The sequence below is a fragment of the Artemia sp. Qi Xiang Cuo genome, chromosome 6, assembly GCF_049724085.1.
Source record: "Artemia sp. Qi Xiang Cuo chromosome 6, ASM4972408v1, whole genome shotgun sequence".
Classification (NCBI taxonomy): domain Eukaryota; kingdom Metazoa; phylum Arthropoda; class Branchiopoda; order Anostraca; family Artemiidae; genus Artemia; species Artemia sp. Qi Xiang Cuo.
In genome coordinates, this window is record NC_142799.1 from 12372343 (window position 1) to 12391144 (window position 18802).

Here is an 18802-nt window from a genome sequence, read left to right on the forward strand (position 1 = left end):
GTGCCTAGACACTATGTGAATCAGGATTTCAACATGAATGTTTATAGAGACTGTGTGGAAAGTAGTATAGTTCCAAGAGAGAAAGTCTTGGCGATTTGTTCTTTAAAATTTAAAAACCACACAGTTTTAGTGGATAAATTAGCCATGTGCCCCGTATCGGATAAAGTCTGTGTATGTGCGGATGGCGTGACGTTGCTATCCCATGGACACTATCTAAATTCTGACCGAGGTGTATGTCAATACAATAGATATCACTTCTGTCGGGAAAAAATTTAATAGTAAAAGATTGGGTGGCGGAATCCTTTTTTATAGAAATTTATTTTCCCAACTCAGCAGTGGTTTTTTTTATTTTATTTTATTTAGCAAGGTAGAGTCATATGTGAGTGTTTTTTATTTTTTTTTTGTAAATAAAAAATGTTTTGAAATTTTTTTTTACCCCGTGCCCCTGGCCGGCCCGGGGGGTGAGGGCGGCCTTCGGCTAGCTACTGCCAGTAGCCACCACGCTCTTCCAGGGGGGAACCCTTTCCAATTCCCCTTTCCAATTGTGATAAGTGCTTTTTTTAGTGTATTTTTATTGAAAAATAATAAAAAAAATGTATTATTGTTTTGAATATATTATATGATAGTGTCTTTTTTACATGGGTTAATAAACATGTGGTATTTTTTGTAGTGACGTTTTTATTTGTAAATAAAAAGCATTTATTATTCTTTAAAAATGTTTTTTTTTGTTCTCGAATCTGATTAGGGAAATTCTTATTCTTATTTATTCAAGGGACCGAAGCAATCTACAGTCAGTTGTGTTTTGACATTGATGCAAGTGGTACTATGTATCAATTTAAAACTCCATTTAAATCGTTTCTTTGTGGACCATCAATGTCTGGCAAAACGATACTTTTAACAAAAATAATTAAAAATCGTGATAAAACGTTTTTAGAAAATCAAAAAAAATTACTATTCCTACAGTGTTTGGCAAGAATCTTATGATAGGATAAAAAATATTGCCCCAGACACGAAATTCATACAGGGACTTGACATTTTCAGCAGTATTGAATCAAACTCATGGTTGATTATTGATGATCCGGCTGAATCCATTCAAGAATGATCTCAGGAGATTATACAATTGTTCACTGTCCAATATCATCATGAACGGATATCCGTAGCCCTAGTTCTACACAATCTCTTTCAGGTGTATGAGAACACTTGCTTTGAATTGCACCTACTATTTCCTCTACAGGGTTGTTCGTGATCCCAGTTCCCTCATAACGTTAAACAAACAGGTGTATCCGGGTGAACCGAAATTTTTGCTCTCGGCCTAAAATCAGGCTACCAGCAAACCCCATGGCTATATTCTATTTGACCTGAATCAGAACACACCCAAGGATTTACTTGTAGTCATTGATATTTTTGACAATGAAATTACTGTATATCGGCCGGTGAACAGTGAAAAAGGTCGTTAGTTGCACTCATGACACTGAAGAATCTATATGAACATCGACATTTATTCACCGTCCTAGGTAATTCAAAACCACGACTCAGGAAGGCCATACTCAAACATGATGTCAACAGAGAGTTCATTAATCTGATATCAAAACTTTTTTTAAATTTAACTGAAGGCAATTTTCAACTGCCAGAAGGTATTAAGCAACAGAAAAAGCAACATCGTTCCCTTGTACGTTTCCTAGCAGCAGCAAACAAAAATAAAGGAAACGATTTTAAAAGAAAACGACTTCTTCAAGTGGGTGGTAGCTTCTTTACACCTTTATTGCTAATCATTGCAGGACTTGTAAAAAGTTTTCTCTAGGGAGAGAGAGAATTTCCAAACCCCATAAATTGACTCCAATTAAACTCGCCCTTTCGCCAAAGGAAAATTTTGAGGACAATCTTAATAAATTCATGAGCAATGAGACAATTGCCGACGATGAAAAATTAATTCTGCTTCAAAATACACTCCGCTGAGTCGACAAACATTAACCTTAACGTTAGACAACCCTCAATGTAAATGTAATTGATCACAAAAAGGAAATGACTTGACCATCAACAACAACAACAGCAATAGCAAAAGAAGAAGAAGCAGAAAAAGATTATTTGTCTAAGGTTATGACAAACGTTGCAAATCTAATGCCACATTCCTATCGTGAACAGTGTAAAAGACTCTTGACATATCTCAATGACAATGAACATGTTCAAATTGATGCTAATGGGAATCCAGTTATAATCCATGGCAAGACCCATATTCTACTTGATTTATTATCAGATTTTGTCACAAATCGTAAAAGAATTGTATCATTTGACAGTTATCTGCATAAATATTTAAAGTCATCAAACTTCCCCAAAAGTCTTATTTTCAATAAACATGTTTTTAAACGATTAAAGGAATTTAGTCAAATATCAAAAGATGTTTTTAAATAATTTTCGGAAAATACTAGCACACCAAGTGAAAAATGGTTTGACAAGAGTAATGGGGGGGGGAGTCAAGCAAAGACGTCTTAATATCACTGCATCTCCCTCGCCATCACCTATTAGTTTGCAAATGGGCAGTGGACACTTCACTACGTGTTTACGTTCAAAATGGTTGAAGCATTGAAACAATTTTATGAGAATATTGATGAAGTGGGAAGCTTAAGTTCACCCACCACACTTGCTCAAGTCACTGGACTTGAAAAGAATATGGCGGCAGAGTATCTACAGAATGAATCAAGTTACACTCTACATCGTGATCGCGGAGTTTGTGGTAGTCACTATCGAAAAACTAAAGCCTTTTTCCCATTACAAGTGATACCAGCAGATCTTTTAACTCTAGCTGAGATTCAACGAAGTCACAATCACCCATACAAGTACATTCTACTTGCAATCAGTGTTTTTAGTCGCTATGCATATGCCATTCCACTGCGGTCAAAGAGCGGTGATGAAGTTGCTAAGGCTCTTGAAATCATCTTTGAACAGTTAATCTTGCTATAAGAAGATTCAAATGGATCGGGGTAGTGAATTTGTTAATCATCATGTAAAGAAGGTTCTATTAAAATAATACAATCCTCTATCATAGTCATAGTCCAATAAAGGCAGCATTGGCCAAACAATTGATAAGAACTATTCGACTTTTAATTTCAAGTTATTACACAATGAAAAATACTGCTGCTTTTATTCATGATTTGGATAAGATCATGTTGATTTATAATCAGCGTCCACATTGATCCCTGTCAAACTCAACCCCAACGGAAGTTCATCATGATGTCATTACACTTGAAACTTTTATTAAACAACATTCCAATGGTGGTGGTGTGGTGATTAGGAGAAACAGAAAAGTTTAATGTTGGTGATACTGTTCAAATCAATTGAATTACTAATGTTTTTGAATAGGGTAATTACTTGTGGTCCACTGAACTTCTTAAAATCTCTAAAATCTTGAAGACTAGACCCATAACATATCGTCTACGTGACATGAAAGATGATGAGATTCTTGGTGGTTTTTATGTTTATGAATTGCAAAAAGTTAAAAACAAGGGGATCTATAAGATTAAAAAGATATTAAAGACTCGTATTCGCAGGGGCATGAGACAGTTGCTTGTTTCTTGGCTAGGATACAACTCTGATTTTGATTCGTGGATATCCACCGAGGACCTACACAATGCCCAAGGATTTTTACCTCACGTTTATATCAAACGTCTTCGACCCTCTGTACAATCATTTGAATAAAACAAGTGATTTTTGGAGGAAACTCTCCCCCACCATCAAATTTTATAATGGAAAGTATGAAGTTGCTCTTGTCGATTGTATTCTCAAAAATACATATGATATCATAGGCAGCACGCTAGTGCTGCCTAGGTTGAGAACGATGTGGGCAAAATGTGTTTTTTTCAGCCGGGGACTTCGTATCGAAGGAGTTGTCGCAGAAACTTTGAAAAAGGCTCATTCGATTGGAAATTGGAGTGGCTAGTGCGCTTTTGAATAGTCAAAATGGATTGGAGGGCAACTAGCCCCCCCCCCCCACGCCCATCATTCCCCCAAACACATCCAATCAAAATTTTGAGATAGCCATTTTGTTCAACGTAGTTGATTTTAAGATGGAAAATATATTTTTGAGGAGGACACTCCCCCACAACCCTAGGGCAAGGGTTTTAAGCTACGCCCTGAGGGCATATAAGAACGATGTTGGCACAATGTACCATGTATTCCCAAGGCCAGAACAAAATTTGCACTTTACAGAAAAAATACAAATGAATGTGCATTGTAAGTTTAATATACATATACTGATATTTAGTAATCAGAATATTAATATTATTTGCTTTATTAAGGTTATAAAAGTAAAAACATTTATATTTTTTCAGTAAAGTGCAAATTTTGTTCTGGCCTTGGGAAGGTATAGGGGTTTTTCGCACAACTTATGTTAATTTATGCTCGTTTTGAGTTAGACTCGGTTATTTATTGTAATTTCTGTTCGTTTTGGGTTTCGTTTATTTATCGATGCTGATTTGTGGTAGTTTCACACTTGGTAGATCATTTGATTTTATTTTCGCTCATTTTTTGTTTAATTGAATTCTTTACTTTTTTTTGAAAAACTTATTTTGTGGAAAATTTTTTTTAATCAATCCTGCAAACAGATCTTGTGTATGAAATGAAAGTCATACCATTTGATTTGGCACTCTTTGTCGAGTATGAATGGGTTGAAGCACCTAAATCTACTGAATATCCCCATGTCACACTGAAATACAAAGAATTTGTTAGTATGACTGATTTGTGTCGTACAATCAATAGAAAAATCTCTGTTCGTAAAAATGTTACATTCCAATTTAATTATTCAATGGAACATAGTAGGATTTATATTAGCTCTCCCATTGACAATGAAATGATTCATCTCAACGATAATCAGAGAGACGTTCTTGGTTTTAAACATATTTTATCAGTGAAAAAAACGCAGGAACTGTCAGTGGGATGAATCGTGTTATTTTTGTAGGTTATCCACCCGGATTCGCCTCGGACTCTTGTATGTTTCTTTATGCGTCCTTTGTGGAAATATCGAGAGTTGGTAATTCAAATGTCCCCCTCCTACGTGTTCTTGAACGAAAAACCAGTCATGAAAATATTCATTAGTATGATATAAAGCATCTTCAGTATGTTCCTGTAAACACTTCATATTTGGAACTCTGTCAGTTAACACTAAGAAGTGAATTAGGCAATCTTCTAGCAATAACAAACGGTTTGGCTGTGATTACGTGTCATTTTCGACACATTCAGCAACAACAAGATGGCTAATGGAAAAAATATATTTGTATATCCTGATATTGATTGCTATGTTAGTGCTCTCCAACCAAGACAATTGGGTAATAGAATGGACTATTATAAAGGCCGTTCGTCAATGTCGGGCTATGGTCTTGGCAGTTGGTTTACTAAGCTATTTTGCTCTGCAATGCCTCTGGATAAAAAATATATTGTGCCGGTTGTCGCAGATTTTGCATTCTCTAAGCTACACGATTTGGGGGCTGGTAAAGATATTAAAGAAAGTTTCACAAAATCTCAGGTCCACCGCACGATCCCTTGGCGATCGATTGAAATCAAGACAAAGTGGAAAAGGTTTTAAACGGAGAAGAAACCTCTCATCACTCATCAGTCTCTATTCAGGTCAGAAGCAAAAGACATCACTCCTGTCAAAGAAGAGTAAGAATAAGAAAAAAAGAAAAATTGTTAGATCGGAAAAGGATTTCTTTTCCTAGACTGAAATGGCATATCTAACCTACTAGGAATCTCATCCCACTGTCACCACATCTCTAAATCTTTTCAATGCAGAAAGTGTGGATGTCAGTGTAAAACTTGGATACCAATAACAATTCTATACGCAACAACCCCTCTCTGGAAATATATATTTTCAAGTTTATTCCAATTAAGACTACTTCATAGATTTATCATCCACATCTATTGATTTAAAAGTTGTGGTGAGGAAAAAATCTGACAATCTACCTCCCTCCGCCGTCGATTGGTTATCCTATGAAAATGATGTACTAAACAATTTATTTAAACAAATATGTGTCTACATATTTGGAACATTGGTGAGCACTAGCAATAATCTTTCAAACTATGCAAGTTACCTATAATTTATGTTGAAGACTCCAATGTCCTATAAGAAATTGAGAGGTCTGCCAATGGGCTATGACTATTGATCAAATGTTGGTACTGATGGTGAACTCACCTGGGCAGTAAGCAAGGAGTATCATTTAGTTGGTAGACTCAATCATTAAATATTTAATGTATCTCAATGAATGCCCCCCTGTGTTAAAATTGAAATAAAGTAACAACTCGCTCCGTCCAATTTCATCTTGAGAAAGACATTTGATGAAGCATCCGATGCCAATGTCAATCTCAATTCGGCAATACTTCATGTGCGAAAACAACAGGTTATCAGTTCTCTTGCTTTGGCAATTGAAAAACTAAGAGCCTCTGGAAATAATATCAAACTGCTTGTTCCTCGCACAATCGCCAATCAACGTCATATTGCCATTGGTTCAAGAACCTACACCCATTCTTCACTTATCAATGGTGAAATTCCTTCGAAACTTGCTTTGGCTTTTGTAAAAAGTGCCAGTAACATAAGATCGTGGACAAGTTCTCCACATGAATTTGAACTTTTTGGCCTTTCCTCTCTTGTATCTAAAGTAAATGGAATTCCTCTCCATAATTTATCCTTTGATAAATCCAATAGGACTCTATACGAGTTGACAATGCAATCCCTAGATCGAGATTCTCATCTATATGAAAATGGTATATCCGATGCAATGTTTGCAAAAAGTCATGGTATCATTGTTTAGGACTTGTCTGGTACTCAAGATATGAGTTCTGGACGAACGGGTACTGTACGTTTAGAGTGTAACTTTGAAAAAGCATTGACGCAAAGTGTAGCATCAGTCTCACTCAATCTATTTGAAATCTCTGGGGAAATGACCCCCAACGGTAGTGTTCTTTTAGACCTGGCACCATGAACACCAATCAAATAATCGATCTATTTAACATGAATCGTTATATGTCCAAATACGAATCCTATAACCTCAGATTTCCTTGAATATATTCATACTGCTAACAAAACCATTATCATTGTTAATAGTAACAAATAGTAACAATGCGGACGGGTCATTGGCTATGCATCTTTCAAACAGCGAAGAATAGAGGCTTTTTCGATCCTTTTGGTTTACCATATGCATTCTACACAGAGCACATCAAAAACAAACTTGAAGAAAGTGAAAAACAATTATTCAAAATTGGATGCGAGTACAAGATTTATCAACCAAAAGCTATGGTTTTCATTCATTACTATATTTCATTTTTTGATCTCGTGACTATACTTTCAGTGAATTTATCAACATTTATGTATACAGTCCTCGTTTGAATTACTTTCTAGTACAAAATACTCTCTAACCCCTGTATAATATTGATTTTAGTGCTCTAAGAATAAAGTGTTTTAATAATGTATGTAAATTTGTTTATTAATAAAATATATATGTACTATAAAAAAGTCTTTTGTCTTCATCGTTTAGATTTCTTCTTCATCTTCTTCTTCATAATTATTTAGATCGTCATCATCGTCGATAATGATTAGTGGTGGCAGATCATTGGGATTCAACTTGTACTGATCCTGGCGTACAAAGCAAGGGTCACATTTTCCAAAATATAATTTAACTTCATTTTTATTAAATCTCTTTGTGAACTCAATGATACTATTATGATTCATATTATAAAATTCAACTGTTTCTATACGATTATTTGACACAATATTCTCATATGAAGAATTACTTTCTGTAAAAGCCAAATAAAATCAGTAGGTTTATAATCATTATTACCGTTGTCCTCACAACGATGACGCAAGAACCATACTCTCTTCATGCTTTTACAATTGAAACGTGCTCAAAATTCTTCTTTGCAAAAAAAATTTAAATCCACGACGATACCAATCCCGTAGAAATAAACTAGTCACGTTTAGTTTTTTTTTCAATCATACAATGGTAAGTATTTTCCCATTGATCACACTTATCAAAATGACAATTGGAGCATATGTATCTATTAGGATGAGAGCCACAAGTCTCTTCAAGACAGGTATTACAAACCTTAGTTTGTACAGCATATCCTTTATGCAATTTACACGGATTACGGAATCTACACTTTTCATTATAGTCATAAACTGTAGTACAGTTCTCACATGATGACCAGCTGCCTAATGTATATAAACATAGTGAACATGTATGGAATATTTTTTCAATGTTGTCCATCTAGCTGCCAAAAAGAAACTGACTCACAATCAATAAAAAACAATGGCTTCTAGGAGTAGGATTAAATAAAAAAACAAGTTTTTTAAACTGAAAGTAAGGAGCAACATTAAAACTTAAAACGAACAGAAATTATTCTGTATATGAAAGGGGCTGTCCCCTACCCAACGCCTCACTCTTTACGCTAAAGTTTTTTATTGTTTTAAAAAATTAAGTTGTGAGGCAGAGTCAAACTTTAGCGCAAAGAGCGAGGCGTTGAGGAAGGGACAGCCCCGTTCATATACGAAATACTTTCTGTTCGTTTTAAGTTTTAATGTCGCTCCTTACTTTCAGTTAAAAAAACTTGTTTTTTTATATTTAATTTCTGATCGTTTTTTAGTTAATGCAGCTTTTATTTGCATAAAAATTTCACTTTTCTTTTGCTAAATGGATGTCTAAAAATTAACTTACGTAACTAACTTCTATATTCGTATATTTTTCTTCTGGCAAAAAATACAAAGTTGCAGATTTTTGCAGATATGAGCTTGAAACCTATGTAATAGGGTTTTCTGATACGTTGAATTCTGACGGTGTGATTTTCATTAAAATTCTTTCACTTGTAGGGGATGTTTTCCCCCTCTTTAAAAAATCGAGTAAATTTTCTCAGGCCTGTAGCCTTTGATGAGTAATACTAAACTTAATAAAATTTATATATTTAGGATCAGCATTATAAACACATTCCTTTGATACATTTATTGACATCAAAATTCCGTTTTTAAAAGTTTCGATTACTATTGAGCCGTATCGCTTGTTTTTTTATTGTTTTTTTATTACGTATATGTTATTACGTATATGAAGGGGTTCTCCCCTTAGTCAATACCACGCTCTTTACGTCAAAATTTAAAAAAAATTTTTATACACAAACCCATTAATCACAAAGGCCGTTTATTTATAATATATAGATATTTTTAAAGCAATAAAAAAAACTTTCGTTTAAAGAGCGTGGTTTTTACTTGGGGTAGAACCCCCTCACATACGTTATAATTTCTGTTTGTTTTAAGTTCTAATATTTCTTCTTACATTTCAGTTGAAAAAACTTGTTTTTTTTATTTAATTTCTGATCGTCTAATGATCGATTTAATTTCTAATGCTTGGAAATCCGGCGCCCCCTTCATAGAAATGTCTCTTACCCCAAAAAAACATCCTCCACGGAAATTTTCTCCAGAGTAACCCCCACCTCTAGCCCCCCCCCCCCCCAGAAAAATCCTTCCTGAAAATGGTTGTATACTTCCCAATAACCAATAAATAATGCTGGCAAGTCCGGCGCCTCCTTCATGGTAATTTCCCTTCCCCCATGAAAACTTCCTTCATGAACAGATCCTCCAACATAACCACCGACCCACCCGTCCCTCCCACCACCCGAAAAAAACCACCTGAAAACATCTGTATACATACCAAAAAACCATACTATATGTTAACATTGGGTAAATTTCATAACATTTAGCCCTCCTCTGGGAACTTCGGGGGATTAAGTCACCCTAAAAGACATATTTATCATATTTTCGACCATGCTGAACAAAATGGCTATCTCAAAATTTTGATCAGGTGACTTTGGGAAAAAAATAAGCGTGGGAGGTGGCCTAGTTGCCCTCCATTTTTTTGGTCACTTAAAAAGGGAACTAGAACTTTTAATTTCCGTTCCAATGAGCCCTCCCACGATATTTTAGGACCACTGGGTCGATACGATCACCCCTGGCAAAAAAAAACAAAAAAAAAATAAACACGCATCCGTGATCTTTCTTCTGGCAAAAAATGTAAAATTCCACATTGTTGTAGATAGGAGCTTGAAAACTCTACAGTAGGGTTCTCTGATACGCTGAATATGATGGTGTGATTTTCATTAAGGTTCTATAACTTTTAGAGGGTCTGTCCCTCTTTTTTTTAAAATCAGCCGAATTTTCTCAGGCACGTAACTTTTGATGGGTAGCACTAAACTTGATGAGAATTAAATATTTGAAATTAGCATTGAAATCTGATTCTCTTGATATATCTATTGGTATCAAAAACCCGTTTTCTAGAGTTTCGGTTACCATTGAGCCGGGTCGCTCCTTACTTACAGTTCGTTACCACGAACTGTTTGATTAAACAAGTGACGTCACAAAAAATTATTTCTTATTGTTTTAAAAAATTAATTTCTAGGTAGTGGTTTAAAGCAGAATCACAATATCATTTTGTTTCGTTTCAATTAATAAATCAATAAATTGAGTAATTTGGTTCACAACGCATAAGCTTCATACAATAGTCCAAAGATGGGGAATCAGTTCCCACTAATGTTTAAGAATTTCTAGAGAAAATATTTCCCATTGAAGAGATAATTCCAGAAAGTCATCATCTAAAACTAAACATTTTTCAAATTTTACTAGATTCCTTAAGATCTTCTGTTTCTCAAATCCAGCCATTTTAGTTCTTGATACTCCCTTAACCAACAATAGACTAAACTAACATTTTCAAGTTTCTACTTTGTGCACACTCTCACTGCCTATTAGTCACCCCACTAGAGAGAGTGGAGTAAACGATCAACTAGAGTATCTAATCAAAACAAATCATTATAAAACATTTTTATTGACAGAAATGTAATAAAAAAATATATTTTCACTCTCTTCAGGTTAGATGAGTCAATCCATTTTCCTCAATATGCTTCATAATAGAATTCATCCCATGTTGTAGTCGCGATTTATGCATTATATTCACTTTTGTGGCGAAACATAATTGTTCATCTCACTTAAATTTACTCAATGATATAACGTATATGCCAAACGTCTCATCCCACTCAAATGTTAGTTAGCAATCCTTTTGAGTTTCAACTGCTACTTTGGGAGCCCTTGTCTTCACATCATCACTGTCAGCTCTTTTGAGGAGTAATAGTGAAAACTACTCATTTTCAAAATATTTGAATGTTTTTTCCAATTTGAAATAGTGTACACTAATCAAATTCAATTTATTGACTGAGATACTAACTCTGTATCAGGTTTTTATATCGATGCTCAATTTCAAAGTAAAAGCGTCAATGCCTAAAGTCCTGCTACAATGAAGAATCATGCCTAACATCATAATATCCATATCAGCCTAAAAACCCATTAAACTAAAAATCCATATATCCATACAATAAAATATCCGTACAAAAAAATATTAAATAAGACACCACCAATACAACAAGACATATAATCAACCATTATGTAACACACTTAATCACCCATACATCAATAAACAAAACCATCCATATGATAAAAGATATAAAAGATCCATACAATAAAATATCAAATATAACATGAATAAAATAATCAAAAAAACATCCATACATATAAAACATTGTTTTTATCTGTATTATACCTTTCATTGGCACAGTAATGTCCTACCTGTTCGCTTCCTTTAATTGACACAGTAATGTCCTACCTTTGCGATTCCTTTAATTGAAACAATAATGTCCTACCTGCCCTCTTCCTTAGATTGACACAGTAATGTCCTACCTGTCCTCTTCCTTAGATTGATATAATACTACTAGATATAGAGTAGAAAGAGACAGGGGATTCCCTGTTGTTTAATCGTTTGAAGCAAATTCAGTCGAAGAATTTGACTGACACCATGAATTGTGTATTGCTTGTCAAGATGTGTGTAACTAATATTAAGGATTCGGGCGTAGTTGGTGTTCAGCGGTTTAGAGTTGGATCAAATAATGCTCAAAGACCAGATTAAGTTGCCCCTGTTCTCGTTCAGTTTCGATCAAAAGAAATCGCTTGCCATGTTTGTAAGGCGAAGAAACAGCTTAGTGGCTCAGGCTGATTTGTCGCTGTGAACCTTACGAAACTTAAGCACGATCTTCTGAATGCTTTAAGAGATAAGTTTGGAAATCGTAGTGTGTGGTCTGATCAAGGCCATATTTCTGTGCTTGATACTGAAACTGCTCCAATCAGACGTATCTGGTCAATTAACGAAATTATATAGTGCTTTCAATATTTGTATTATTTTTTATTTCTTTTAAGACATCTGCAGGGATGTATCAAAGAACCCATAGAGAAAAAGTTAAAGAGTATGTCTAAAAGTACAAAAAACATGGCTAAATACAAGCTTATTTTCTTAAATTGAGAACTGTTTTAAGAATATATTAGCGGCATTTTAGAAAACATTCCAAACTACAGATTAAAGTTCTCTTTGAATAATTTTTTATTAGTATCTACGCTAATGCATAAATTTAAGGAATATCGTGACTGTAACTGTAGCTGAAACCTAGTAAAAGGCGAACCGCATCCCATAGTGACCAAAAGTTTGAAAACGCAATAACTTCAAATCTGCCTAATAAAAAAATAGCAAATTGACACTGATTTAGGAATGGTAGCTATTATTTCGGTTAATTTTAAAATTGAAATTGTATAAAGAAAAGAAATGTATGGTGATTATGAAAAAAGCGAAACAAACTATAGCCTATAGTACTCAAAGTTGAATCTGCAGCTGTAACTTAGTAAAACGTAAACCGAAGATCATTGTAGCAAAAACTCAAGAAACACACTTTGAAAAAAAAATTAATGATTAATAACAGCCATTTTGCATTGGTAGAAAACCCTTTTTAGCATGGATAGCACAGGTGTGTCTCCTTTTTACTCTCTTCACTGATAAATAACGAACTATAGTCCATAGTAACTAAAATTTTAAATTAAAATGAATATTAACTTAAATAAAAAAAACTGCCTGATTCCCTTTGGTTTGTCTCTTATAAATTCCAACAAAGAAAAAGTAATAATTTTTCCTGTTTGTAATTACTTTTGAAAAATTATAATAAGATATTATTCGTTGAAATTTTTTTGTCAAACCACCTGAAGCATCAAACGTAATAAATCCAAGAGAATGCCCAAAAAACTAGAAAATGGCATCAGATCAAAATGAAAAATGGAATCAGCATGAGTTGGAATCAGCATGGTCGAAAACCATATACATGGAAATTATAGTCTCCAACTCGAACGAGATGGAAAATGCACTTTTTGCTATTATAGCAATTATGTGTCTCTTTCTTTTCGCCAGGGCTAGTGGGCTATCACATGAATATGAGAGAGGTTTATGAAGCATTTTGAAGTAGATTGCTACAATTAGTCGCTGCTATAATTAACAAAAAATACTTTTAATTTTTTTTTTTTACGAAAAACTACATTTTTGTATACCAAGGGATGAATGAAACCATAGCCGTAGGTTATTTCCATATAAAAACACCACATTTGTCCGATGTATTGTCCGAGTGTCCACACATGTTCAAGTAACCAAGCGTTCAATTGTCCTAGTGTCTTGGCCTGAGAAGGTTAGATATCTTAGGAAACCGTAAACCAGGGTCGGATACTATATTTAAATTTCAGTATGGGGTAAACAATCTGTATTCCCATTGAAACAGGAAAAATTCTTTTTGCTCATATATCCCTTAGAAGTAGCTTAAAATATTATTTTTTCCGTATTCCTTCTATGCTCCAACGCAATGCTTTCATATGCCCCTATCTCCCAAATCCTTGCCGTTGGAAGTGATAAAAAGATTCCTCTTGTGTTTTCTTCTTGTGGATTTTTATTTTTATTCCTAATTCTTTATTGAAGACGATTGAGCTAAATACTTGCATTCAAAAACTAACAATGGGGATGCAGCATCCTACGAAGTTGGCCTTCAAATATTCAGCTAGTTATATATTTTCATCTATACCAGTTATAAAAGAAACAATAATCAATTAATATTTAATATTAATAAGAAGCACGTTTTAATATGTGTCAAATTTTACACGGTGAATATTTAGAAATGAAATCCTTAGAAAAAATAGGGATGATTAGCTATGGAAGCAATACCCAATTACTTCATACCGTTATAATAATAGAAAAAGGATATTTTTGCAGGCTTATTGTTCTATTTGATAGCCACAAGTTAAATGCAAGACAAATAAAATTACCCTAATAATTTTGTCTCCAGGCTCCTCATGGCATGACAAAAAAGTTTCGTTGAGCAACTCTGTTTTGTCAGGTATCTGTAGTTCAAGGTTTTGACTAGATTGTTCAGCAGATGAGGCAATATTATCTAATTCAAATGCTGGAATGTGATCTTCTATCTCTATTGCAGTACATGGGAGTTGTGGATGGGAAGTTTCAAGACATGGTGTTCCGGGAGATGACTCCTGAAATTAATAACAACAGTTATTGTTTTTATAAACAGCATACCCATATTGAATTTAAAAGAAAGAAATGTAAAAAAAATATCGGTTATATTCAAACCCACAAAACCTCCAGTAATGATTCAAAGCCGCAACCACAGACTAAGACAGCCACCAGGATAGTTAGTTGCTTATTGCATTTAAATCTTGACTTTACTGTTCAGAATAAAGAAACTAATATAATTTACAAATATAGTGTGTATTATATGTATACAGCATATTTTTATAGCAAAACTGTTATCATAGAAAAATTTTTATACTGTTCTTTGCAGTGAGATGTATTGACGGTAGTAATTATAAAGTGTCGTCAGTCACGGTGTCAGTAATTTATAATAAAATGAAATAATACTATAAATATGTAAATCAAAATAGGTGAAGAATACTTCTACTTTTTTGATCCTCATTCTCATTTTTTTGTCTTCTGAGCTTTAAGTTTTCTCCATATTAATTTTGAGATTTTATTTGACTTTCTTAATCTATACATTTTCAAAGACTAATCCATTATTTTATACTAAATATGGCATTTTATTATTTACAGTAGTTTCTACTATGTCCTCATCTAAAATGGAAAACCAGGCGTATCAATTTACCGAAAACTAGAGGGGGATAAAATTTTTCGCTGCCAATATAGGGGAGTGGGATAATTCTATTGCTTTTTCAAAAATTTTAATTAAAATAAAGAAGGTAATTTAAATGGAAATACCTTCTAACCAACTCATGAAATTAAAGATTTTTAAAAGAATAATGTATAACAGGCGTTTTAACTATTTGACGTGGGAATATTCTTAAAACTGGTACAGTCATTTTTCCAATATGACTCCTCTGAGCAAAATTTAAAAATACAAAAACGGGCGTCCGTGAAAATTCTAGTATGGCAGAAACTTCACCTCCAATCCATAGGTAAAATGCATAGAATTATTTTGTTCATCGTTTAATATTTGACTTTCGAATCCTAGCTATTCACGCAAAGAGCGTGACAATTATATAGACGGGGTACTTGTAGCCCAAGTAATTCTATCTCGATTGTGAATTTGCTATAATTGAAACAAATATTTGGATACATTTTTCCATGAAAAAAAATGTAATAGACTTTCCTTTATTGTGCTGTAATTTTCAATACTGTCAATTAAATAATAAACACCGCTTTGGTAGGGGATCTGGTAGGATGAAAGGGGAGCGTTTCAGTAAAACTTGAATTTCAATTTTTTTTTTTATCTAGAAAATCAAAGGAATTGATAAAATGCAATTAAATAAGTGCGCTTATCCGAATTGAGCTTTCCGAACGAATGAGAGGCGTCATTCTAGAGACAAATTTGTTGTAATAGTTTCATTAGAACCATGACGTAAATAGAAAAACACTACATTATGACTTTACCATAATGACATTTTTTGGCATTCCAAATGAAATTTCCAAGCTGCAATTCAAACAGGGCCTGTGTTACATCATTTTAAGTCTCATTTAAATTACTAGCTGTGAATTGATAACGCCTATCTAAACTATTTAAATCTATCCAAAGCTCTTTAGCTGCAAAATTCAGAATTCAAAATGATATATCTAAGATCCAATTCAAAAAGGGCCTTTATAACATCTGAAAACTATGATCATTGGCCAGACCTAGGTCTGGCAGTAGCCAGACCTAGGGTTGCCCGATTGATTCGCAAAGTGGGCGCTACCATTCCCGGGGGAGGGGGGGGGGCGCTACAAGTTACCAAGGGGGGCGGTTAGGGGCAGAGATGCATTTGGAGGGCGATGATTAGCTGTAAGAGACGGTGAAAGCATAAAAAAAGGAAATAATTAGAAAAATGGCAACACTTATAACCCATTTATAAATAAAATAAAATTGTGTAAGTTAAGTTAAGATTTATAAATGTGTTTATTTGTTAACATGGTTTTGTTGTTATTTTTTCTTCACTTAATGTATTTTATCTTATTCTAACTTAAAGAATTTATAAATCCACCAATATAAAATAATAAAGATCTTAGCTTTAGTAGCAGTAGCAGCAGTGGCAGTAATGATTATAGTAGCAGTAATAGTAATCGCAGGAGTAGAAGCAGTAGTATCATGACCCAAATATTGTCTTTTGGTTAGTTGTGCATCCCCCACAACAAGTGATATAAGTTTTAATTTTACATACGAAACTGTTCTTAAGATATTGCTGATATGCCTTTTTGACAACCTGCATACGGATGGCAGGTTGTCATCTGTACAACAGATATTCTCATAAATATTCTCCAAAAATTTCATTTTCATACCCCTAGGCATAGTTTTAATAGTAGTCACAGTAGTAGTATAGCTATTCAACTTAATACAATTAGCCATTGCTATGACATTATCGATATGCTCTTTTGATAACCTGTATATTCATATACTGCTTGAAATTTTCATCTTATTTCTTTCAGCCTTACAAGTAGTTGCGATAGAAGTAGTAGTTGGTCCAATATTAATAGCAGTGGTAAGACTAGTAAATACTGCAGTAGTAGTAGTATTAGTAGTATTGTGCGCATAATTCCTTTGGGTCAATTGATCTTCCCCTTATAAGTATTCTCTGAGTTTTCCAAACTAATACTTAAATCAATTCTTAAGACAAACTATTTGGACAATCTAAATAAGTGACTCCCAAACTTATTTGACCTACCCCCCCCCCCCCTTTCCAGAAAAAATATTACCCAGTGCTCCCTGGATTTTTTTTATTTTAATTGCAATTAATAAGAGATGTAAATGTTAATGTTTCTGTGAGAAGAGGAATTAACGAGTAAAAGACTAATTTTGATAATGATCATTATTTTAATAAATAAATCATCAAACGCTTCGGGAAAAACCTTCCGATCTAGGACCGCAAATCAATATATTGAATTTGACAGACATTATATTTGTAATAAAATATAATATGTCTGTAAAATTCAATATACTGAATTGCGGTCCTAGAAAACTAGTACACCACTGATGATAGGAAGGTTTTTTCCCGAAAAGTTTGATGATTTATTTATTAACCTAATGATCATTATCAAAATTAGTCTTTTACTCGTTAATTCCTCTCCAGTCTTCGCATTCTATGCAAGACTGTTAAATTATTTTACATCATTATTGTATGTACGTTTTTCGTAAAATATGGTAAAGAAAGTTGTAAATTAAGAACATCGAAGTTTGAAATTATGAAACTATTTATTAAATTCAGAATAAAGATGATACAAAAAAGTATCTTAATTTTAATGTGAAGGATAAACCTGGTGTGCAGCTACCAATTTAGCAATTTTGGGTTCTATCTTCGTCAGCAGTAATCTTAAATCACAACAATCGACTATTTGCAATCGGTTTCTTTTTTTAAATAAATTTGTTACACACTGAATCGACGTTCCACTAAGTATAATGACGGAAATACAATTAACAATTTTTGAATGACAGCCCAAATATGTGGATAAGCCGTAAGGATCTCCTTTTGCAGCCAAAATTGTTGGTAGCCACTTTTGAATTTAAACTTCAATAATCATTTGTAGTTAATTCCATCAATTCTTCTTGTAACTGTGGAGAATCTTCTATATTTGCACTTAAAAGAGGATCCAAAATCCAATCAGGTATATTTGGTTTTAATATATCATCAAATCGTTTATTAAAAGCTGAATGGAGTGTATCCAAGTGCTCACAAGAAAGAAAGCATATAAGAAAGCCATATTTTTTTCCTGTTCCTGATAAATTTGGAAACTGGCTGAATTTTCCTTGTCCGAAATTTCACTTGTTCACAAGAAGTTTTGTCTTAAATGCAGAGAGAACAGATTTTATTTAATTAAAATCAATTCATCACCTTGAAGTTGAAGATTGGTTTCATTGAATTTTTGAAACAAATCGATCAAGTAAGCGATATCCCATTGGATTGATTTAGTTTGAATCGCAAATACACATTTTTACCTTTCAAGAACTCCAGCACCAAGTTAAATAGCTTGTAGAATTTACCTAAAAAGACACCCTTTGACAACCAGCAAACTTCTGTATGACGCAGCAAACGATTAAATTCTTCATCGTTTCCAATACAAAGCTGCTTTAATAATCTATCATTCAATGATCTGCTTCTGATTGTGTTGATTGCTTCAATTACATATTATAATGAAGTATGTAGGTGTGCACTTAAATTTTGAGCAGCAAGATGTTGGCGATGAATGACACAGTGTCCTGTAATTTCATTCGGCACCTCCTTTTTTAAATATACAAAAGAAACCCTATAGCGCCCTACTATCGCTGGAGCACCATCTGTGGCTATTGATAAAATATTACTCAGAGGTATTCCTTTTTCTTTAAAAAACTCATTTACTGCAAGAAACATCAATTCTTCCTTTGTTTCAGTTTGCAAATA

At 33.7% G+C, this 18802-nt stretch overlaps 1 protein-coding gene across 1 annotated transcript in view; it reads right to left on the reverse strand.

Moving 5' to 3' along the window:
- Positions 1-6811: 6811 nt before the first annotated feature.
- Positions 6812-18802, reverse strand: part of LOC148950872 (uncharacterized) — a 103419-nt gene continuing 91428 nt past the window's right edge. Inside the window, exons 3-4 of the mRNA XM_089090937.1 lie at positions 14198-14419; positions 6812-6988 (exon numbers count right to left, since the gene is read on the reverse strand). Coding sequence (XP_088947063.1) covers positions 6812-6988; positions 14198-14419 — 399 coding nt within the window. The remainder of the gene's footprint in view (positions 6989-14197; positions 14420-18802) is intronic.